The 24,893-nt window shown below is 37.6% G+C and overlaps 1 protein-coding gene across 1 annotated transcript in view; it reads left to right on the forward strand.

Moving 5' to 3' along the window:
* Positions 1 to 606: 606 nt before the first annotated feature.
* Positions 607 to 24,893, forward strand: part of CFAP47 (cilia and flagella associated protein 47) — a 283,608-nt gene continuing 259,321 nt past the window's right edge. Inside the window, exons 1-8 of the mRNA XM_012730250.1 lie at positions 607 to 801; positions 2,599 to 2,750; positions 5,756 to 5,871; positions 12,732 to 12,870; positions 14,149 to 14,377; positions 14,814 to 14,974; positions 17,308 to 17,432; positions 19,555 to 19,790. Of these exons, the coding sequence (XP_012585704.1) occupies positions 607 to 801; positions 2,599 to 2,750; positions 5,756 to 5,871; positions 12,732 to 12,870; positions 14,149 to 14,377; positions 14,814 to 14,974; positions 17,308 to 17,432; positions 19,555 to 19,790 (1,353 nt within the window). The remainder of the gene's footprint in view (positions 802 to 2,598; positions 2,751 to 5,755; positions 5,872 to 12,731; positions 12,871 to 14,148; positions 14,378 to 14,813; positions 14,975 to 17,307; positions 17,433 to 19,554; positions 19,791 to 24,893) is intronic.

A 24,893-nucleotide genomic window follows, 5' to 3' on the forward strand; every position in this document is an offset into this window, starting at 1 on the left:
AGCATTTCGTCAAAAATGCAAGCACATGATTTTTGCAAATGAGAAACTAAGGAATTTCTGAGACAGCAGCCTTGCTAGTGCTGGTAAGGAATTTATTCACCTGTAAAATGAGAACAGCTTAGAATCTGCATTTTAACCACAGACCCAGAGGATTGCTAATCCTTTTTTGGACTAAAGGTCACTGAACAGAAATTCTAGAGGATCCTGACTCTGCTTGCACTGAATTCCTCATCTCGTTGCTTTTAATAGGCCCGGGCACATCATTCCCACTCTTATTTAAGCTTAGTTTTAAGAGAGGTCTAGGAAAATGCCCTGCCCACCAATGCCATCTAGAAATCCTGCCAAGCAACGGTAAAGCGACACACCTCAGGGCTCTGAGCGGCCTTAATGTGTTTTCTTACTATTCGGACACTAAGTGTGATCCCGCTCTTTTTTTTTGGATGCAGCTGCCTCTCGTTTCACCCAATCGCGCCCCCTGGGCGGCGCCAATAAAGGGCCAAGCGTGAGGCAAACGCGCGGCTACCAGTGGTTGCCTAGCGACGGCGTCCGCGCGAGTCCTGGGTTGGTCTAGTCGGCTACCGTTAACGCGCTATCTAAAGCACGGCTATGGGGACCGAGAGGGCCTCGATAGTCCCCCGGGACATGGAGATTCCAAAAAAGGAGATACAGCTGCGGGTGACCCCGTCGGAGCTAAAATTCATGGACACGCTGGCTGGGAAGGTGTATCGCCTCCCACTTACAGTACACAACCTCGGCCGCAGCAACCAGAAGATCAGGTTTCAGGAACCGGTCAAGCCACAGGTGACACCCTGGGGGACTTGAAGGAGGATCTGAGAAACCTGTCCTCTGGGAATGCTTTCCTAACGGGCTGGCGCCCACTTTGCCCCGGGAGCAGACACCGGGTTCTTGCGGGAGTGGGGGCAGACCTGAGCTTCCCGGGAGCTCTGATTTTAGGTGTTTCTGTGTAAATGTGTTCACCTTTTCGCTTGGTTTCTTTTGTATTTTGCTATGGGTTTGGAGACTGGGTGGAGATAGGTCGGTCTAGAACCTTCCGTTTATTTTCATTCTGAATTTGCAAAAGCAGGAAGTCAGATCCCTGTCTGTCTCCCCTTAACAACCTAGAATTACACCTTTATAAGACTGTGGAGTTATGAAAACAAAGTTCTGTTAAGTACTCTTTGAATCCTAAAGTGACTGCTTGCTCCAGATGCTGTAGGATAATGGGATAGTTTATTATTTATACTTCAACAAACTTTTCATAAGTCGCAGGCTGATTGAAGGCAGGTGTGAGTAATGTAGAAGGGCACAGCTTTCTCCTCACAACTCAGAAACCAGTACGAGTCCGTGCAAGTGTCAAAACCTCCAATATTAATGTCTTGAGAGACTTTCCCCATCTTCTGATTTAAAAGTTGATTGAATTTCACCTCAGTGTTTTTTTAAGTCATGTATATAAATGGATGAATATTAGTTTGCTATGACCACGTGTTCTCAGATTTTTGACATAAAAGCGGTGACAATGATGTCTTAAATATGTGATAAATATCTTTTTTTTTCATGAGATAGTCCTAATGATAAATAATATTGACCATTGCTGGACTTACATGTACAGAAATGGGAAGATGCTATGATTACTTTTGTTAAATATTAAATATACATATATATGTACATAGTAGAGTATGATAGTGAGTAGAAAGGCTGTGAGATAAAGGACTTTCATGTTCTGTGTTTTACACTTTAAACAAAATGGATGTACCATTTTATTTACGCTATAGTGCATATAACTTTAAAGCATGCTAATTTTTTTTTATATGTGTATGTGCCCGTATAGGAACCACTTGGTTCAAGTAACTGAGTATTTCCAGTACTCCAGAAGTTTCCCTACAATCCCTGGAGTTATCACCTGGTGGAGATGACCACTGTACTGATTTCTAACATCACATATCAGTTTTGTCTGCTGCTGAGTTTTATACATATGGAATCATCCTTTATACATTTTATATTTGCATATTTTAATGATACAAATGTATTTTGCAATAAAATAGTACATCACAGGAGACTATTAACTATTTTTAAATTAAAAAGTACCTGAGTACTCTAAGTACTGTAAAAATGAAGGAAATATTTTACTATTTCACTACCTTACAACACATTTATTAAACAGTTGAATGTATATTTGAAAATACTTTCTTTTAAAACTCAGGCAGGAATTCTTGTATATGTACAAAAACAATTTTATGGATGTTCAGGAGGTGCTTCATGACTATTGTACGCACTCAGAAGAAAAATAAGGTCATTTTTTTGGTTTCTATCTAGGGTTGTAAAAGAAACCTTAGCTCTTGAACTGGCAAAGACAGACTGACAAGTTCAACGCCAAAGCTATTTGCCCAATATTTGTGTGAACTTCTCTTTATTATAGGACCATGATATGCGTGCTTGATCCCTTAAAGGTGTAAAAGTAATTCAAGAGGATATAGATTAGCAAAAAAAAAAAAATGCATTCATGGTGTCTTGAAATAATATATGCTTCTAACTAGCTCACACAATACTTCCTTCTTAGGAGATTAGATCTGTAATTTGATATTTTTTCTTCCACTAAAGTTCAAACTGATTTTGACCAATCTGGATAAAGAGCTTGCTTCTGGCCTTCAGATGACAGCTATGGTGGAATATCATCCTGATAAAGATGAAGACACTTTTGATCAACTGTTTATTTCAATAGGAAATAAAACAATAGAGATCCCTCTAATGGGGTATGTATTCTTCATATTTCCTGGGATCATTCTGAACAATCTTCAAATAAAAATAAGGGTCAAAGTAGTATTCTGTATTTTCTCTAATATGACTTGTTTCATCAAGAGTTTCCTTGTAGCTGAACTGAAAGGACACATTTTTAGGAAGTTGCGGTTTTAAAACAAATAGAAGACAATTTTTCTGGTATTTTTATTAAAATAACTTAAAACCATTCAAGAATCACATTTTTTTTTTTAACCTCACAAACTATTTTCTTTCTAGAGTATTATTTTGGTATCTTTTGACAGCAAGGCTTGTTAAAGCTTTTTTTTTTTTTTTCTGTCTCTACAGTCTCATTTTCTATTCTCAGTTCAATAAACACCAGATGGGCTATTTTCTTGAGCTTTCCAGTGAAGCAGTTCTTGCGTGTTGCCAATCTATGGGGTAACTCCTGTGACTTTCTCTTACTCTATTTCTTAGCAGCTTAATGAACCATCATTACCTTCTTGGCTCACTTTATGCTCTTGACTTCCCTGCTACCACACTTTTTCACTGGCTTTTTCTCATGTTAGCTTTCTTTTTTACAGAAATGTAATTGACATAACACTGTGCAAGTTTAAGGTGTACAATATGTTCATGTGAGGCAGCTATAATATTGCAATACTATTATCATCAAAATGTTAGCTCACACTTATATAATTATCATTTTTTTATTGTGGTGGGGACAGTTAAGGATCTAGTCTATTATCAGCTTTGAATTTTATAGTACAGTATTATTGGCTATAATCACTATGTTTTATATTAGCTCTCTGCAAGAATTTATTTGTGTACTAGTTCACAGTTTGTACTTTTAAAATCTACCAATTTCTGCAACCCCCTCCCTCTGGTAAATATCATTCTACTCTGTTTATATGATGAATGTATTTTTAAATGGATTCTTTTAAACCTATAGTCACACTTTAATCTTAAATTATGTTCATATTCATGTCACTGAATTTTAAGTAATGCAGATGTTTGGCTTTATAATAATCAAAATGTTTTTTTTTAAAACAATGGTTGGAAAATGTGCATAGATATAGTAAATATAACACAGCAACTGATTTGGAAATTAAATGGTACAAATTATTTGGTCAGAACAATGTAATTTTATACTAAAAAAGGTGTATTTCTGTTCATTGCAAAATTACCTTTTAAAGCTAGTGTTCATTTGTAAAGTGTGTTTAATTCATATAGCTATCTGTGTGATCCTTCTTTTCCTTAGAAAAATATGGTAATTGGATTGTTTACTTTTTACTGTTGAGTTTTATAATTTCTTTGTGTAATCTGAGTATGTCTTTTGATACACTTTGTATAATCTAAATTGTCTTTTTGATAGATCTTTAATTTGCATATTTTATGGAGGAGTATTGTTCCAGATCAGTTCAGGAAAGATACTGGTCTGTAGTCTATGCATGAATGCATGTATGTATGCATGTATGTATTTTCTTTTTCTGTGTTTCCTATAAGGGTGTTATTGCTCTCATAAAATGAGTGTTCTCTCCTGTTCTTTGGAAAAACTTGTTTAAAATTGATGCTATTTCTTTAAACAGTAGGATTCTCTGCTGTGAGCCTGAAGATTACTCTTTCAGGGTGTTTTAAAATATGACTTCAATGTTTTGATGACTATCGAACTATCCAGGTTGCTCCTTTCGTGTAAAATTAATCTAAACTCTTCTGAATACTAAATTGTCAATTTATGAGTGTGTGGTTGGTTGTTCAGAGTTTTTCGTTATTATTATTATTTTTAAAAAATGTATTTATTTATGTATATAAGAACTGGGGTATAGGCCAGAGATGCAGGGGTAAGAGGATTCACCAGAGACAGAGTAGAGAGCAGAATGGGCAAGTGTCCTGAAACACACTGTAGAGGGGAGCAGCAGGCAGGACAGGAGAGGTCTGCTGCACCATGTGGGTCATCTTCCTGGCTTGGGGTCAAACTTGTGCTGCAGTGGCTGCAGATAGCTTCATGGTGGGTGCTTTAACCCATTGTGCCACCAGGGAGGGCCTACCTTATTATTTTTGAATGACTGTACCCTTTACTACATTCCTATTGTTGGTAGTATATGTGTTCTTTTATTTTTGTATTGCTAATGATTAATCAACTGATTGATTTTTTCCCCCCAAAGAATCTGCTTTTTGTCTCTGACTTTATGGTCATTTTTAAAAAAATTCCTTTGATTGCTCTTCTTTATTACTTCCTGCCTGCCTGGTTTGGAATTATACATCTCTCTTTTACAAATTACCTGAAGCTGGAAATTAGATTTGAGATATTCTCTCACTTATCTAAGCACATTGTGTTAGCAATGACCCTCTTAACACCATGTTAGCTGTGTCCCACAAATGTCCATGTTTTATTTTGTGTTTGGCTATATGTACTTTTTTTCTTTGATAGTTCCTTTTAATTTACAGATTATTTACAAATTTTGATTAATTTTCATATTTATATAGCCTGGAAGACTACATACTTAGATGCATAATTTCCTATTTTTTTGGTTAAAATTGTTTCTCATGTTGTTTTCATGTCTTTATTTCACAATTTATTTTACTGACCAATATGTCACCAGTAGATTTGTAAGAAAATGGAAGTATCTTTTACGGAGTTAAGATAAGGTATCGGCCCTCCCTGGTGGTGCAGCGGGTTAAGGCACTGCACTGAGAAACTGAAGCCGCTTCCGCATGAGTTCGATCCCCGCCTGCCCCGGAGGCGACCACATGGCGTGGCAGACCTCTCCTGACCCGCCCGCTGCTCCCCTCAGCAGTGTCCTTCGTCCATCTGCCTGTTCTGCTCCCCACTCTGTCTCTGGTGAATCCTCTCACCCTCCGCAACTCTGGCCTGTACCCCAGTTCTGTACGAATAAATAAATAAATCTTTAAAAAAAATAAAAAAAATAAAAAAAAAAAGATAAGGTATCTACTTGTTCCCTATAGATTTTCACCAAGGTTATAATTGCTGAGATTAGTTAAGCGGTCCTCTCTTCTCCCCTAGGTTGATTCCATCCTGTCAATTGCAAATTGAGCCAGAAGTTGATTTTGGAACATTGGTTGGCAATAGTAAAGTGTATTGTAAAGAGATTGCTATCACTAACCATGGAAAAGCTCCAGGTAAGTACATTTTTAGAAACTTAGTAATTTGAACTGTATAGTGTAGAATCTAGACTCTACGATTCATAAAGGAAAAAAAGATGGTTGCCATTTGAAATAATTCAAAGCCAAGGGTCCTTAGTAGAATGACTGTAAAATACTGGTAGGCAGTAATTCATGAAAGGTGGATTTCTGATTAACACATTCTGACTCTCAGATGACTAGTGATCTCCCTGAAGATGGGAGGAAAGTTGGCATCATGGACGTGATGTGGTTCTTAAAGACATCCAGAGATAGAAGTAGGGCACAGTGGCCTACTAGCTTTGTGATCTGGGGCAAGTGTGTTTAAGGAAGTTGAATGTGGGATTCCTCATTTATAAACTGTGGCTAATAATATATAGTATGGCTCATTATGAATAAACTTGAGGTTGTAATATGTTACTTGATCCATCACAAGCTATCAATAAATATTTGTCCTTTTTCTCAATCATATTCAACTTTGAAGTTCCTAGATAGTTTTTACTAACATTTTTTTAAAAAGGAAACTCCAAAAAGAAATTTAATAATAACATGTACAGTTCCTATATACCTGAAAGAAACCCAGTATGGTTAATTCCCTAACTAACTTTTTGTTGAAAGAGTAAATGCTTCTTTCTTCTCCTGAGTGGATTATTTCTCTCGGAATTCTTACTGGGAGTTAAGAATTTCCACAAAACACTGGGTGTTTATTGATGGTATACAGTAGGCATAAAATCATGTATCCTTTCATTTTCCTGACGCGATCATTATCTTCTGGGGGATGTTAAGGCCACGCTGCCATGAGCGGCCCTAGACGGAGGGCATTTCTCTCTGAGGCTATTAGTGAGGATTTCCTGGGGCTGCCTGATTGAGTACTGGGAATTATTAAGGCAAAGGCAGTTTGTTACTTTACTAATTTTTTTCCTTCGGTATATATAAACAGGTAAAATTGATAAGTAATCCTCATTGTGTGTTGTTCATTTCACTTTCCATGCTTTAGTTTTTAAATGATTGAATTTCTGATGCCTGCGTAACTGTAATTTTAGGCTCACCATTTGTGATCTGACTTCAGCATTAAAGATGGTCTTATGGCAAGTGACTATGGACTATATAGTCCTTTAGACTCTGAGGTTGTATTTTGGACAATAATTTGTACACACTTGAGAGAATTCTGGTGTGTTATTTTACTTTCTAAAATCTCTCTTAACTGTTGTCTATTCCAAAACCTTCAGAGTTTTCAATGTGTACTGTTTTGTTATCCATAAAAGATCTCTTTAAGTTAAAAAAAATGTTTTAACTTTAATTGAATATTTAATATTATTTCACTTAATAAAATACATTAAATTAAGCTTTAGACCTATTTCCATATGTTTCAGGATTAACAACTTACTTTGCCTCTCAGTATTGTATAACTATTTTGTCTATACATAGTTTTCATAGTAAATACTACCCTTGGTTAATTATAATCGAGTATTGTAAAATGTTAATTACGGTTACCTTACAAACAAATTGCTATTAAGGAAACACATTTTCTTGGTGTCGACTTTGTCTCTCATGCTTGGAATTGAATGATAGTATTTTTTCCACTATTACTGAAATTGGTATTCTATTTTATGTTCACAGTAGCAAATACCTGTGAAGTGTCATAAAATCCTTATTAAGTATAAGCACAATATATAAATATTCATGAAAATAACAATATATTTTCATGAGGGAAACACTTATGCAAAAAATAGATTCAGCAACCAAAGATAATTTAATAAAATAGTTTAAAAAGATTTTATGTGAGAAATACTTTATAGTTTTAGAGGCAAAGATCAGTGTTTACAAATTTATGTGTATATACATGAAGAGGGCATTAGATAACCACACTCAGCAGCTTCATAGTTTGTACAGGTTTTTTTTTTTTTGTCCCTTGAGTAGTGTCACTGGGTTATTTTTGGTTTTGTAGACCCCAAAGTTTATCAGTGTGACAACTTCATGATGCTGTGTTTTTAATAGTGCATGGGATAACCATACATGGGTTTAGCAGAATATTGTTGAACAGATTTTATCTTCTTCCTCTTAATGTGACTGTTGACTGATTTTACTCTTCACTTCGTAAAGTAGCACTTGTGTTTTCATTTTGAAAAGACATGGTTCAACCTTGATGATAAATGCAATGTTAGTACTTTGTGAGCTAATGAACTTGAACTCTGTTCATTTTATGATTTTTATAAGATCATATTCCATTGTTTCTCAGTTTTTATCTTTGAAGTTTGGAAATACAGTATTTTAGCATGCTGTGAATGACAATTATTTTCCACTTCCCTTGGGTTTCCTTGAGGATTTCAGTAGACCTTTTTGTACTATAGTTTTACGATATTGAACAGACTTTAAATTTCTTAGTGTGATCTTTACACACTGTTTCTGGGTTGGAACAGCCAACAGAACTCATCCTCTCAGGTTTATTTGCACTTTTTGGCCACAAATATGTACCTCTCTCTTGCTCTTAATGCCCTCTCTACCCTATACTTTGATCGTCACCATCATCTCTGTCTACAGTTTAGGAAAAACTTGGTATCATCTGTAAACAAGGGGATTTGTTTACTGGACCAAACCCAGGAGAGATCCTCAGAATCCTTGTCAACCACCCAGAGGAGCACACACTCCTTACTCTCACTATTTGTTTTTGTTCTTTTGTTTTAGTTTTATTTTCTTGAAAATCAATATCAATAGAATCTCAGTATATTTTTCATATATAATGCCATGTTGAGTATGTATCAGGCATTCAGTAAGCCTTTGTTTAATTGATTTGTTTCAGTAATCTCTCAGAGTTTTAGTCATGTACCACTGAGCTTTCAGTGAAAGGTGATTGAATTCAGAAATCATCGACTTAATCCTGTATGAGCATTCTGAATAGTCACCACAGGTTAATCATTTGAAGACTTGTGGAGACTGGTACATTGTTGTTATGCTAAGAACCAGTGAATCTTTTTTTTAAGATTTTATTTATTTATGCATACAAGAACTGGGGTACAGGCCAGAAGGACAGGGAGTGAGAGGGTTCACAAGAGACAGAGTGGGGAACAGAACAGGCAGACTGACTGAAATTCACTGCTGAGGGGAGCAGCGGGTGAGACAGGAGAGTTCTGCTGTGCCATGTGGGTCACCTCTGGGGCAGGGATCAAACTCATGCTGAGGTGGCTGCAACCAGCTTCGCATTGCTGCATGTTAACCATACAGCATTCCCTGGCCAGGGATCTAACTTAAGATACAGTGGCTGAGGATAGCTTCATAGTGCTGTGCTTTAACCTATTGTGCCAACAAGGAGGGCCTATCTAAGGAATCTTAAAACAAAAGAAACATGCATAATATATAACAATGACCTTGGGTATATGACTCTTTATTTTAAGTGGCATCCTATAAAACTGCAATCTGTTTGCCTTCCCTTGATTTTCAAATTCTTTTCCATGAAAATGTACTCAATAGTTTGTAAAACTATTTCAGAGGAAAGGTAGCAATGCATACATCACTACCCAAATGCCTAAATTGCTTCTCTAGAGAAGGTAGAGCAACTTAGATTAAAAAAATATACTAGTGTGTGCCGAGGAATGTTCATCTCAGCCCATATGCTCTCGGAAGTCTCATTAGTGGAGACAAATCTAAATGTTTATTTTTATTTTACGTGGTACATTAGCACTCTTTGACACAGTGGACCACCACTGTCTTCTTAGGAAAAAAAAAAAAAACAAAACTAACAGCTTCTGTGATCCCTCACTCTCCTGTACAAAACAGTGCTTAATAACTCAAGCCCTGGAGTGACATTTTCCAGGCCCCAGAACTTGGCTACACTATTTACTGGCTGAGAGGCCCGGAGTAAAGAATTGACTCTTCCTGAGCACATATTGCTTCACTTACACAGTAAGAGAAACATAGTGCCTGCCTCCTCTAATAGTGACGATTAACAAAATGCTTAGCACACTGACAGATATTAAGTGTTCAATAAATATTCACTCCTGGTGTTAAAGCTATTCTTTTTTCTCCTTTCTCTTCAGTTCTCATCTGTGGGCAGCTGCCCTTTTTAGGATACATTAACTGAGTATTCGTTAGGATTTGCCAAGGACCACCCCCCACACCCCATGTTTCCTCTATCAGCATGCCCTCCCTAGCAATCACTTACTTTCTTTTTACTTCATATAGGTCTATATAAGACTCCTTTTTTTCTTTAGGTCTCCTCAACTTAACCTGTCTAAAGCTAAATGCCTCAGCTGCTCCTCATAACTTTTTCTTTTCATTAAATTTCACCACCATGTATTTGGGTAAGTCAGACAATAGGCAAGAAACTTGCCACCACCCTCAGTCATTTATTAAATCCTGTCAGTTCACTTCCTAATTATGTCAGTAATCCTGCTTTTTCTCTGTTTCTACAGCAGGCCATCATCCTCTCTTGCCTGGTAATTACACCAACCTAAATGATTTCTCTGAAGCCTCCTCTTATCTCCTTCTAGTTAATTCTCCACACATTAGCCAGTGTCACATCTAAAAGGAAATGAAAACTTGATGACTAAAATTCCATTTTTAACATCTTGCCTTCAATGACACCCTCCTATTAGGTTGTCCTTGCTCTTTTTAGCAATTAAAAATAAAAGCTAAGGCCCTCCCTGGTGGCGCAGCGGGTTAAAGCACAGCAATGAGAATCTGAAGCCACTTCCGCATGAGTTCGATTCCCGCCTGCCTCTTGCCCGGGAGGAGACCACATGGCGAGCCAGACCTCTCCTGACCCGCCCACTGCTTCCCTCAGCAGTGTACTTCCTCGATCTGCCTGTTCTGCTCCCTGCTCTGTCTCTGGTGAAGCCTCTCACCGCCCCTGAGCCTCTGGCCTGTACCCCAGTTCTGTATGAACAAATAAATCTTTAAAAAAATAAATAAATAAAAGCTAAATATTTCACTGTTATTAATGGTATTAAAGTAACATAGGACACAGTAATGTTTCTGTACCTACTATTTTAATATATTTGGGAGACTGAGCAACATTTTAGGGGGGGGTTTGAGTTATTCCTGAATAAGTTTTTGAAACATTCACTTACATTCTTTTGTCAAATTATGTTTTAAGTTTTCACAATATAGGAACTATTTCACTGACTTAGTCTTAACTGAACTCGTAGTTGTCTTTCTCCAGAGAATTAAGTAAATAACGCTTACTTGAAGTGGATATAATTTTATAGACTTTATTTCATGAGAGACTAAAATAAAGCTTAAATATTGTGTCATTACCACTTTTAAAATGAATAGATGAAAAAAAAAGTTACTATGACTATTCCTTTTCTATCAGGCCATTTCAGTACTTAAAAAAATGGTTTATTATTTTTTTATATAGTATTTTTATTATGCTAATATTTTATATACTTTAGTAAAATGAATACTTTTGAAAATACCTTTAAGTGTGATTTAAAGCTGAATTGGGAAATTACAAAATTGTTTATGTTGGCAGTATATCCATTTGTGTTAATATTATATGATGATATTTTAAAAACCCACATCTGGCTGCTTCTCCTTGTTGAACACATTTTGAGGACCACTGAATGCTGTGTACCAGGACCACACAAATGAGAATCAGCCTCTTATTTCAAAGACCCACACTCTGATGTAGGCACCAAGTATTACCATAAATTGTGATGTTTTGACTTCAGTTTACACAATTTTGCATTTGCTGTTTGATTCTAGAAACCAATCCCTTATACCTTGTCCCTGTGTGCACTGCATTAATTCATCTAAAGAAGTGACAGTGGCTACACACATGAGCCTGTTGGTCATAAATCTCCAAGTGAAAATCCTAGTTCTATTGGTTAGTTCGTCAACTGTTGTTATGTACTAAAGCATTCCATAACTCTATATCTTTTACAGGCAATCATTTTTTAATTGTGCATTTGTATGTAGGTGGGCTGGAACTTGACTGATCTAAGTGGGGGCTCAGCTGGGTGACTCTGCTTCCAGCTGAGGCAGCTGGGGCTTTCTGTTACTTACTGCAGGTCTAGGAGTCTGCTGGGAGACTTGGCTCCACATAGGTTCATTTTGGGGCAGAGGCCAAAGAGAGAGCAACTACTCAACAGAAACATTGGTAAAAATGCAAGAGAGCATCTGGGCATAGAGCTGACATATGGTGACATCCACACACGTACTATTCACCAAACCAAATCACACGATCAAGTCCAAAGTCAAGGAATAGGAAGGCATACTTTGTGATTGCCTTAGTGTAAGGATACAGAGAAGGTTGAAGAATTGGGGTTAATGATATAATCCACAATAATAGCTGTGTGTATTTGGGCCCTCCCTAGTGGTACCAGGGGTTAAAGGGCAGCCTATGAAGTTGTCCACAGCCATAGCAGCGAGTGGCAGACTTCTCCTGTTCCACCTGCTACTACCCTCAGCAGTGTAATTCAGCAGTGTAAGTCAGTCCTCATGTTCTATTCCCCACTCTGCCTCTGGTGAAACCTCTTACCCATCCACCCCCCCCCCCCATACACCTCTGGCCTGTGAACCAGTTTTTGTATGCATAAATAAATAAATCTTTAAAAATGTTGTTATTTCTTTACTGATAAAATAGAGGTAATGGGCCTATATCATAGAATCATATAAGGATTAAACAGAATAATGTAGGCAAAGCCCTTTAGCATAAGTGTCTGTAAATAGTAAGCAGACAATGTTTTGCCTACTGATGAGGGTTGCGTCCTAACACCAGGCTCACATTCATTGGATGACCCCAGCACTGGACTTCTTGGTCCAGAGTAGACCACAGACTCATTAATGCATGTCTTTGCCCTCCTAAGAGTGTGAATGAAACATGTAAAATCACGTAAACTATTTTCTCTTGTTCTCTGTAGGTTGGTTTAAGACAGAGTATCAGGGTCCATTACCCATTATCATTTTTCCAAAAAATGGTACAGTGGAGTCTAAATCATCAGTGGTTCTTAAAGTGGATTTCTGTGCAAATCAGCCTAGAACTGTACATGAATTTGCAAGGTGAGTGTCTACTATGGCTTGCAATTTTAATATAGTTCTTAATACTTTCCCTTTTCACTCATACCCATTGTGTTTTAACACATTAGTTTTTCTGTTCTTTCAGTCACTATTCATTCATTGAGTGTCTACTCTTTGCCAAGCACTAGGGACTCAAATGTGTGAAAAAAACCATAGGATATGATACATTTGGGTATCTATAACAGGAGCTCCTAGTTTGATTTATAGGGGTAAGGGAGTATATAGGAAATAGCTCTACTAAGTAGGTGATAGTTGATCTAAACACTTATTGGTGACTATGGTTTATACAGTAAGGGGCAGTAGCAATAGTGAGATGTGGTGTGTATGTGTGTATTTATTTATAGGAGAGGTAGGACTGATGATAGGTTGGATTAGATGAGTGATTTCAGGCAAAGCAAGTAGAAGTCTTGAAGTTCTAGAGATCAGTAAGTAGACTGTGTGATCTGAGACAATACAGAGGACTACATTCAGGCCTGAGAGAGAGAGAAATGTATAGGTAGACAGTTTCAAATTAGTCAGGGAAGTGATTGTTTTATGGGAAGGATATTCATATCAGTAAAGAAGTGGGGCTTTGTGAGATATTTTGTAGGGAATTTTGGTTAAGATAAGGATGAATTTGTTGGATTTGGAGGAACATGATTAATTTAGGAAAGAATAAGAATTCTAGAATTAATGGCTTCCCTGGTGGAGGAGGGGTTAAAGTCTCAGTGCTACCAAGCTATAGCCAGCCTGCAGCATGAGTTTAATCCCTGGCCAGGGAGCTGACCCATATGGTGCAGCAGACCTCTCCTGTTTTGCCCACTGCTCCCCTCAGCGGTATATTTCAGTGGATCTGCTTGTTCTGCTCCCTGCTCTATTTCTGGTGAATCCTCCCACCAACTAAACCTCTGGCCTGTCCCCCAATTCTTGTATTCATAAATAAATAAAATCTAAAAAAAAATAACTACAGGAGACCATGTTAATCATCACTAATACTTACAAAATAACTGGTGATGGAGACATACAAATAAGTACTTTTGGGGTTTCAATTGTGTGATTGTTTCCCGCTTTTGTTTGCACATAAGCCATTCTACTGTGCAGATTCAGACAGACAGAAGGACATGACAGTCTCTGGTTTGTATATGAAAGGAACTCTTATGTCTGTGACATTTAATTATAGTATGATTTTATATACCATTCCTGTTTATCCCAATAATTAGGGAAAAACTAAAATATATGGAATTTGAATTAAAAATATATTAATAATTGATTATCTTGTAGAGTGAGTTTGCAAGGTCGTCCAGACATATTCTTAAATATCAAAGCACTCGTGGTTGATCCAGTTATTGAACTGTTAAGCATGACTAATGAGCGAAGGCTGGACTGTATACGTTTTGGTTCTGTTTTCTTCGGAACGTCAAAAATTGAACAGATACTTCTTTACAATAATAGCCCAGAACCCATAAATTGGGTGGCCATAATGCAGGATGATTCAGTTGGAGAAGAACTGGTAAGTAATACCACAGAGGGGAAGAGGGGAAGATCAGTCATTATCTTCTGAAACATTATTTTGAACTTACTAATAACCAACAAGCTGTTATTCTATTAAATAATTAACATGACTTGAAGATTGACTTCATTTTATTTGTTTCTAAGGATAACCTCAAAAGCCATTAAATCAGACTAACATTGCTAATATTTACATCTGAAGTAAACTAGGTAATTGTTTTTATAGATCAGGGACTAATTGCAGGATTTTCTTCTGTCTCATCAGTTTTTTAATAGTTCTTTAAATTTTATGTTCCTTGGTCTCTGATGTTAGCTTAAAGATACATACTTTCTTCTAGACTATGAAATTTCAATAATTATTTTATGACCTACTGTTGAAATACTTCATTTTGTTGCATTTTTCCTTAATGCTCTTTATTTCTGACTTTATATTACAGGGTACAAATATTCGACAAAGAACAGATGTTGTTTTAAATAATCTCACCTGCTTACGCAAAGTAAAGGAAATAGATGTAACCACTTTTATCTCTTGTATTCCTAATGAAGGGCGTTTGCTACCTTATGAAAAGACTGTAATTACATTTTGTTTTAGCCCAAAGTAAGCAAAAATCAATTGCATTGCAATATCCCTTATGAATGGAAAGCATATTAACTATACATTCATCAGATTGATTTTGATAGTGATCATTCTGTTCTTTCTGATATCTCTAAGTGTTTCCAACATGGTTATTATATCCAATATGTAAGTGTGGTTCTAAATACTTTGTTACATTAAAAATCTTTCTAGACTTAGTGGAAATGGAATGATGGAAGTGAAAGTTTGGGGTTGTTTGCATTGTGACCCCAATCCCATGTGTGCAAATAGACTTTTTTTCCCTGCAGAAGTAATTAGGTGTTGGCTGGTGGCAAGCAGAGTATTCTAGGTGTCCCAAAGAAGAGGCTGTGAGCAAAATGCCTGTTGATAAAGTATCATACATATTAAACCTATTTGAGCTGGGATTAACCACAGCTGCTTGCTGTAATTAATGTACATTTTTAAGAGTTTATTTATTTATTTTTGCTAATGTTTGTTTCATACACAAGCTTTTGTACTTGGTTTTGCTATTTAGTTTTAGATATATTTGGAAATGCAATTATAAATCTATAGGAACCAATTCAGCTACACTTGAGAGGTTGCAGTGTGTGACAATAACCAGTACACTTCTAAGTATGTTTACTCTTGTTTGTGAAAAGACAATGTTGTTTTTTTTTTTTTAAGATTTATTTATTTGTACATACAGAACTGGGGTACAGGCCAGAGGCTCAGGGGAGGTGAGAGGCTTCACCAGAGACAGAGTGAGGAACAGAACAGGCAGATCAACAAAGTACACTGCTGAGGGGAGCAGCAGGCGAGTCAGGAAAGGTCTGCCATGCCATGTGGTCTCCTCCGGGGGAGACAGGAATCGAACTCATGCGGAAGTGGCTTTAGCTTCTCAGTGCAGTGCTTTAACCCGCTGCGCCACCAGGGAGGGCCAAGAAGGCAATGTTTAATAATGTATCTTTGTGGCAGCAGAGACACTAGCAATATTAAAGTTGTGTTGAAGAGTTGTGTCTTAATAATAGTGCCCCCTTGCAACATGTCAACAAAAATAACTGAGATACTTTTAAAAAATGAAATACCAAAATTGTGGTGGAACTGGAACCAAATAAAACAACCCCTTGATAAAATAAGTGGATATTGGAAAGTGGATATTTCCATTAGTTTACATGGCTGCATGTACATCTAAGATAAGAACTGGGAATTCGCCAGATTTTCCTCGTACGAACAACATAGTAATCTGTTGGAAACTCAGCTATTTTTCTCTTTACTAGACCTTAAAAATGTAGGGCTTTTGTTTAGATTTAGAAGACATAATAGATTAAAAAAATGTGCATTTTTAAATGTTCCAAGTAATGCTTTAGATGATATATGGGGAATGGATTTAAGTCAATTAAAACAGCACTCTGATAAAACAAAGAAACAAGCACACTCAAAAAGAGTTGTATTTTAATTGAAGGAGGGTAATCCATTTTTTATGTGTACAGTCTGTGATAGTTGTATCAGTCATACCTTGATATTGGAGATTTTTGGTGAATGTGTAAGATTCTGTTTAATACACAGTCCTTGAAATCCCAAAGTTGGTTTGTTGGTTGCTTAGTTGTGTGTGTGTGTGTGTCAGTCAGCATGTTAACTTTGAGAGTCTGAGCCATAAGTTTATAGTTATGAGAATAATTTCAGGTCTTAGTTAAATGTGTTCTCAACATGTTACTGATATTTGCATCCAGATGTGCTATTTCTCATCAATTTCTTGTGTATATATGTGAGCTGACATCTAGGTAAGACAATTAAAGTTAGCCCCTCTGCAGGCCTGTGATTTTAGTTCATCTGTCTATATCCTCCTTCCTCTTTCCGTCTGTTCTTTTTCTGTGTTGACAAATGTTGCTGTTATCTTGTTTTCCAAATTTGTTGTTTTTCTCTAAAAGGAATATGCTTAACAATATGTACTTAGTCCATGGGAGAAATATAATAGAACATTGCAACTAGACATGCAGGATTAAGAAGAGCTACTGTAGAAAACTGAACAGTCCTTAACCAGCAGTGAATGCAGCCTGGGAAGAAACTCCTTTATATAGTAAAGTGGCATTTGAGCAGAACTTGATGTGATACATTTTAATAGCTCTTGTCTTGCAAATGTTGTCATGACTTTTTTTGGATCTTTACCATTTGTGGCCTTCTTTTAGAAAATCTCTGTATCATTTCAGAAATTTTGGGAAATGAATCACTGTTCTATTTTTATCCTTGACATTTCACCTTTTTTCATTGATTTAAATATTGGGTTGATACTCCCTACTAGAAGGCCATAAATGTATCACCTGTGTTTTAAAACTAAATGTGATTTTTTTTCCCCACAGGCTAATAGTTGATGCTAAAAAGAATTTTGATCCTTCACATAGGCAGGATTATGTTGTCTTCTTGAGATTTGAGTCTGTAGGAAGTAAAGAAGGATTTTTAAGAGATGATAATGAAAGCATCAAAAGTAAGTGTGAAATGGGCAGAATCACAAACATGTAACAATTTAAGAGTTTAAACATCAGTATCTATAAAAGGCAATTTAATAAAAATACACAATTGCTGAATAGAATGAAAATGCAAATATATCTAAAAGACCTTAAAACATCATCTGAGGCATGTTAGGAAAGTAGTCAACCTCAGTATTTAGATAACATTATTTTAAAAAGACATTAGGTAAACATGATAATCTAGTATTTAAGGACTGAAGAAAAGGGGGAAAAAACATGATTTCATTTCTATGTAGGCTTACGTTGTCTCTTAGAGATTGATATGCCACCAAATGACACATTCCATCTTTCCCAGGCTTTCAGCTTTCTTAGACTCTTTATACAGTAACAGTCAAAGAACCAGACCTGAAGCTCTCGTAAACAGGGTGCAGTGTCCTGTTCTAGGATATTAAAGTGTGTAGTCTTTGTCGGCTACATGTAAGATGCATTAGACTTTTAACATAATGTTGGATGGACTACAGTGAGCAAAAGAGGACTAAGATTTGAAGTTCAGTTTAGCAAGACGGATTGAAGGTAAAATAAATATATAGACAGATGAAGGTTCAGTTCAGAATGATGAGACATGGTGTGTCACGAGTCTAGGAGCGTTACATGTCAGTGTAAGTCAAATTACTGAGGAGGGTTGACCTGTGTTCCCAGGTCAGGAATTGATTGGTCTGTTACTACTTATGTTATGGTTTCTCTGCTGATCAGAGACAGAACATGTGTATGAGGCTTCAAGTTAATCTACTTTGGTTAACCAGAGATGGACGTGCTAGATTTGCCTTAGAAGTAATTGAGAGTCTAAGATTGGTTAGTAAGATCGTCAGTGAAGAAATAGGAACTCTCTGGATTCTAGTTAAATTGCTCTCTGCAAAAATTTTCTTTCACCCAATTAAAGCCTACACTTCATAGTTCCTTTCTTCTTTCTAGTGTGTCAAAAATCTCATGTCGATCTTGCTGCCCAGTTTATATTCTCATTTCCATTGTTTTAACCACTTTGTCCCTGTACTGTCAGATTTCTTGTCCAATCTCCCATTGAGATTGTTGAAAACTTGTAATCTGATTTAAATTCAAACTTGAGTCTCCTTTGGTCTGCACCTCAGAAGCTGTTGTGCGGGAGACCAACACAAACGGCACTCTAAGGGTTCACTTTCTATCAGTAGCCACTCATCTAAAGTGGGTCCTTGAAGAAGTTTGATATTCCCACTGTCCATTTGTTCACCTTCTCAGAATCTGTGATTAATGTCGCACACCTTTGCTTCACTTCAAACCGCCCATGCGTCTTCCTTCACTTCCACTCTAAGTGTGTAAATACTTTAAGTGATCTAGTAGACATGTTTAGTAGCTGTCTCAAATATAATGTCTAAAAGAACTCTGGTTTTCCCATAACCTGTCCCTCCTGTAGTCTTTCCTCACTCAAGAAATGGCAAATCCATCATTTCAGTTGCTCCAGTCCAAAATTGTATTACTGTTATTTATCACATTATCCGTTTCCTATTCTACATCATTCCTCAATTTTTGTTTACTTTGAAAAATCATTCTAAAGTCATACCACCATATCTCACCATTCTTCGATTCCTTAATTTTTTTTTCTAAATATGCCAAGAAAAATTCTGCCTTAGAATTTTTGTATTTGCTGTTCTCTATGTTTGAAATAGATTTTTTCCCCTGGATGTTGACATGATTTTCTTCCAGGGTTCCCTTTTATTTTTGCTTAAATATCTTTCAGACAGGCCTTTTGGATCTCCTTATAAAAGGAACAGCTCCAGGGTATGGTGATTTTTCTTGCTTTACTTTACATGTCCCCCTAGTAACTATCCTTTCTGAAATGCTGTCTGTTTGATTATTTATATTATTGTCAATATCACTGCACTTGAATATAAAGTCCATGAGGATTTTGCTTATTCGCTGCTGTATCCCCAAGGCCAAGAAGAGTACACGGCGCAGAGAAGGCACTTGATGATTTGGTTGCATGAAAGATTGAAGGAGCTGTCCAAGTCTCGTTAGGTCTATCACATGACACTATTTGGACTGAGCAAATAGATTGTGGACTCCAAAAACATACTTTGTGTTAAAAAGCTGTTATTATTTTTACAGGTGATCGATATCGGAAAGTGGAATTAGCACTAACTGGAACAGGACTTCCTGTCCTATTACACTTTGATCCAGGACAGGTCCTTAATTTTGCACCTTGTTTCATGGGTGAATGTTCAGAAATTACATGTATTATGCAAAATCAATCCAAGTCACTTCCTGTGATATACCACTTTAAAAAAACTGCGCATTTTAAAATTGATCCTCAAAACGGCAAGCTTGATGAAGGATGTATCCAGGTAAGACGATTACTTAATGCTTCCACATGCTTCAACTATATATTTACTTTTTGAACAATATGATTTCTCCCCTCAGGTGTGGTCTCTGTCCTGCTCCTATCACCAAAATACTCACAGTGGATCACCATATTCCCTTGCGCTCTTACCCCCAGCCCTTCTTCCCCTTCATCTTAGATGCCTCATATCTATGGTCAGCTTTCAAGGTTTGCGTCCATCAGAGTAATATTCCATTGTCTCTGTATACCACATCTTCTCGATCCATTCATCTGCTTGGGAGCATTTCCATTATCTTGGCTACTGTAAATAGGGCTGCAATAAACATAGGGGTGTGGGTGTCCTTTCGAATTAGTGCTTTTGTGTTCTTTAGGTAGATTCCCAGGCGTGGAATAGCAGATTGGTGTGGAAAATCCATTCCCAGTGTTTTGAGGAACCTCCATACAGCCTCCCATAGTGGCTGGACCAGTTTACATCTCTAAAAATATGCTCCATATATTTTAAGGTTTACTAAAATGTCATGAAGAGTATTATAAACTACATTTATTCCACCAGTGTTTAGAAATTGTATCTCTTCTGTGGCCTACTTATGAATACTTTTGTATTGACAGTCACACAGTGTTTGTAATTATTTAAGTGCCTTTCTACATACCAGAAAAGCATTTGACACTGCAGGGAATATAAAATCTGTGCAAAACACAGTTACTGCTTTCAAGAATTTTGTTGTTTCTGAGAGTGTTTCTATGTCTCATGCCCAAGCGATTGGCTACTAAACTTTATATCCTGCACAGAGCATGTGCCCTCCAGGTGTGGTGTGTGCAGGAATTGATCTTGGAGTCCTTGTCTAGGGCAGTGAAATCCAGGGATCAGAGGTGGGATACCTCTGAGCCAACAGCTGCCAAGAGCAGCAAAAGACAAAAGGAGATGGAAGGCAAGAACTCACACGTGAAGGGGAGTACAAGATGTTTTGGGTCCCAGCACCAAATTGAAGGGTCGCCAAGCTAGGTGTGCATACATGTGCTAGAAGCAGAGGTCCTGGGCGATGGGCCCCAAGACAGGAATGGAGAGGCCTTGCCCTCCTGTGAGGTGAGGTGGTATGGGAGGAAGCAGACACAGCAGTTCCGGTCCTGCCTGGGGGCTAAGTTTCTGAGAGTTTGCATGCCTCCTTCTTGTCCCCACCCCAGCTCAGGCTGATGGGTAAGGCACTCTTTGCTGCTGGCTGTGGGCTTTGTGTGTCTGGGAGACAGGGAGGAGGTGGGGCAGGCTGTCTTCAGCTGGAGAGGAGCTGAGCGCAGGTCCTAGCACAGGCTCAGGTCTGGTCCTGGCACAGGCTTTCTGTCCTGGCTTGCCTCATGCAGGTGCCTCAGGGGTGCGGTAGCCACTTGGTTTCCTTGCTCTTAGCAGTTGAGGGATTCCCGGATGGCACCCAGGCTGTGGTCAGGTGATCCCGGTGATGAGATGTGGGCAGTTAGGGTCTTTGGGAGGTTACTGTTTTCAGCTGTGCTGACTGGCAAAGTGCCCCAGCTCCATCACCAGTGCAGGCACAGCCCCAGCCACTGAGTGCCTGGACCAAGGGCTTCTGGTTCCCAGCGGCTGGGCTCAGCCTGTGATACCACCTTCTTCCCTCCAGCTGGCCACCGGTAAGAAATGTTTAGTGCAATAGGAAGGGAACGACATAGATACAAACTGGTGTGGTTTAAGAAGAACGTAAAATAGGCTGAAAGAGATCTGTAGCTAGGTGATAGAAAAACTCAGAGAGCAGTGTTTGCTTCCAGGCAGGGTAGAAAGGTTTCCTGCTATGGTGACAGATGAGCCAGACCTTAAATAGACTTCACATTTGAAACTGGTGATAGGCAACTGGTCTAGGCCGTGCAGTACTCACACAGAGCAGAGAGCACAGACCCCTGAGGTGTACTGGTGGACACCAGGCCAGCTTCTAGATGCCAGGGCAGCTTTAATTTCATTTTTCTTTGCTGCTTAGACAACTCCCATGCCCCCTGAACCGGGGCTTGATGGACTGTGACTTACAGGCTCAGTTTTGCCTCCCGCCTGGGTTTTCTCAGTCCATAGTCACTGAGGAGGCAGCATGGACCCTTGGCAGCAGGAATGGCACAGCGAAGTCCCTCCCCCCCCCACCATATACTTTTTTCTAATTGAAGTAACATTGTATTAGAACATCTAAATTTCATGTGTTGACCTTTGACAATCAGCGAATTGTGTGCTACATTAAGTTCACTGCCAACCATCCTGATCTGTCCTTCATCATGGAATTCTCGCCTTTTAAAGATTTGGCTGCCTCCTTCCTCCTCTTTTTTGGGAACCATTAATTGGCCTTATTATTCAAAAGTTTACTTATCTCTGTGCTTTCTCCATTATCATGTGAGTGAAATCATACGGTGTTTTTCTTTCTTTGCTTGACTCCTTTAGCAAAACAGGATACCCCTTAGGTTCATTTGTGTTGTTGCAAATGGCAGTTTTCCCTCTTCTTTTCCCCAGTTTATAGGTGAGTAGTATGTCATTGTGTCTACATACCACATCTTCATCCATTCCTCAGTTGCTGGACACTTAGATTGTTTCCAGCTCTTGGCTATTGTAAAAAATGCTGGGGATATATGTATCTCTTTGAATCAGTGCTTTTATACTTTTTTAGGCAAATGCCCAGAAAAGGGATAACTGCATTATATGAGATTTCTATTTTGAAACTCTCGGGGGCTATCCATATTGCTTTCCATAATGGCAATACTAGCTCACATTCCCACCATGAGTATATCAAAGTTCCCTTCTTATCCTCTCCAGCACTTGTTTCTTGTCTCTTGAATAATAGCCATTGTCAGAGGTGTGAGGCTAGCTCATTGTTGTTCTGATTTGCATTTCCTTAATAAAAAAGATGATGAACATTTTTTTTTTTTGAGACGATGAAAATTTTTTCATGTGCCTGGTAGCCATCTGCTTATCTTCTTAGGAGAGACTGGCCATTTTTATTTTTTTAAATATCTAGTTATTTATGCATACAGAACTGGGGTACAGGCCAGAGATGCAGGAGTGGTGAGTGGATTCACCAGAGACAGAGTGGGGCTGACTGATGAAGTTCACTGAGGGGAGCAGCAGGTGGGTCAGTAGAGTCTGCCATGCCATGTGGGTCACTTCCAGGCCGGAGATCGAACTCATGCTAAAGTAGCTTTAGCTTCTTAGCGTTGTGCTTTAACTTGGTGCACCAGCCATTTTTAATCGGGCATTTTGTTGTTGTGTTTTCTGAGTTCTTTGTGTATTTTGGATACCAAGCTCCTATTGGATGTATGTTGTGTTCCCATTGAGTAGCATGTCTTTTGGTTTTAATGTTTTTTTTTTTTGGGCTATGCAGAAGCTTTTTAGCTTGGTACAGTCCTGTTTATTTTGGCCTTTGTTTTTCTTATTGTAGGAATGGAGTCTCCACACACATCTCCAAGGCTGTTGTCAAAGACTGAGTGCATTGCTATTGTTTTCTTCTCTGTATTTCGTGCTGTTAGGTCTTACATCTAAGTCTAATCCATCTTTATTTATTTATTTTTTGTGTGCATAGAGTGAGATAGTAGGCTAGATTCATTCTTTGGCATGTGGCTTTCCAGTTTCCCCAGCACCACTGGAATCTTTCCTTGCTTCAATGCAAGCTTTTGGCAGCTTTGTCATAAATTAGTTATCCATATGTGTATGGTTTTGTTTTTAAACTTTCAATTCTGTTCCATTGACCTGTGTATCTGTTTTTATTCCAATAGCAACCTTTTAAAATTACTGTCTTTTTTGAGTATATTTAAAAGTTGGAGAGTGTGGACCACCATTTTCTTTGTCTTGAGAGCGTTTTTGCTATTCATAGTGTTTTTGTTCCAAATAAGTATCAGTGATTTTTTGGTTCTATTTCTGTGTAGAATGCCACTGGGATTTTGATAGGAACTGCATTGGGTAATATAGACATTTTAATGATGCTAAATTTTCCAATCCATGTGCACAAAATACCTTGCTATCACTTACTGTATTTCTTTCAACAGTGTCTTATGGTTTTGATATACAGGTGTTTCACTTTTTCATTCAATTTATTACAAGTTACTGAATTTTTGATAGAATTGTCGATGGTACTGTTTTCCTGATTTACCTTTATGCTAGTTCATTATTTGCATACAGAAATGCAACAGATTTTGTGTAATAATTGTGCAGCCTGCCACTTAAGTGTATTCATTTGTTTTTTGTTTTTGTTTTTGTTTTTTAAGTAAACCATTACTGGAACATAACTGCTTCTATTTGTTCACCTATTGTCTGTGACTACTTTCATACTATAAAGGCAAGGATCAATAGTTGTGAGAAAGTTGTAAGGCCCATAAAGCTTAAAGTATTTACTCCCTGGCATTTTAAATAAAAATGTTTTCCAAAACTTGCTCTAAATGCTAGCAAACATGAGAGATTTCAATTTTGCTTCAGTTCATGATCTTATATCCTTTCTTCACTGCATAGTGATTTGGTTCTTAAAGTTATTGTTGGAATAGAGAGCTATTGTATGTATATTTAAGTGTCTAACTTATATATACAATCCACTGCTTTATCAGAATGACTCTCCCACCAAATTTAGAGAGGTTTAGTCAGTATTTATAAAATAACAAGAGTTAACTAAATTATGGAGAATATTTATCTTAAATGCATACCTAGGCTTCCTTTAGTCCATTTCTCTCAAGTCTACTCCTCAGATCATTTTTCCCAGTATATACAAACATATAAAATTAAGTTCCTAATTTAAGTTTTCACCCTTTGTTTCTGGATTTCTTTAGCACTAGTTATCTTTCCTACAGTGAATGTAGGAAATGTCCTTTACTAGCTGCTAGACTAACCATTTACACAGTTAACACAGTACAGCTATAATGCCATAAAGCCTTTTTTTCCCCAAAGATCCAGCCTTGTTTTCTGTTGTTCAAATAAATGTTCCTTGAATTTTACCAAGCACTTGGGTAATATTCAAGTATCTGAAAAGTTGATTTTTAAAAAAGATTTATTTATTTATTCATACAGAACTGGGGTACAGACCAGAGATGCAGAGTGTGAGAGGATTCATCAGGGACAGAGTGGGGAGCAGAACAGGCAGATCGA

The sequence above is a fragment of the Condylura cristata genome, unplaced genomic scaffold (genome assembly GCF_000260355.1).
Source record: "Condylura cristata isolate star-nosed mole 26May11 unplaced genomic scaffold, ConCri1.0 scaffold00027, whole genome shotgun sequence".
NCBI classification, from domain to species: Eukaryota; Metazoa; Chordata; class Mammalia; order Eulipotyphla; family Talpidae; genus Condylura; species Condylura cristata.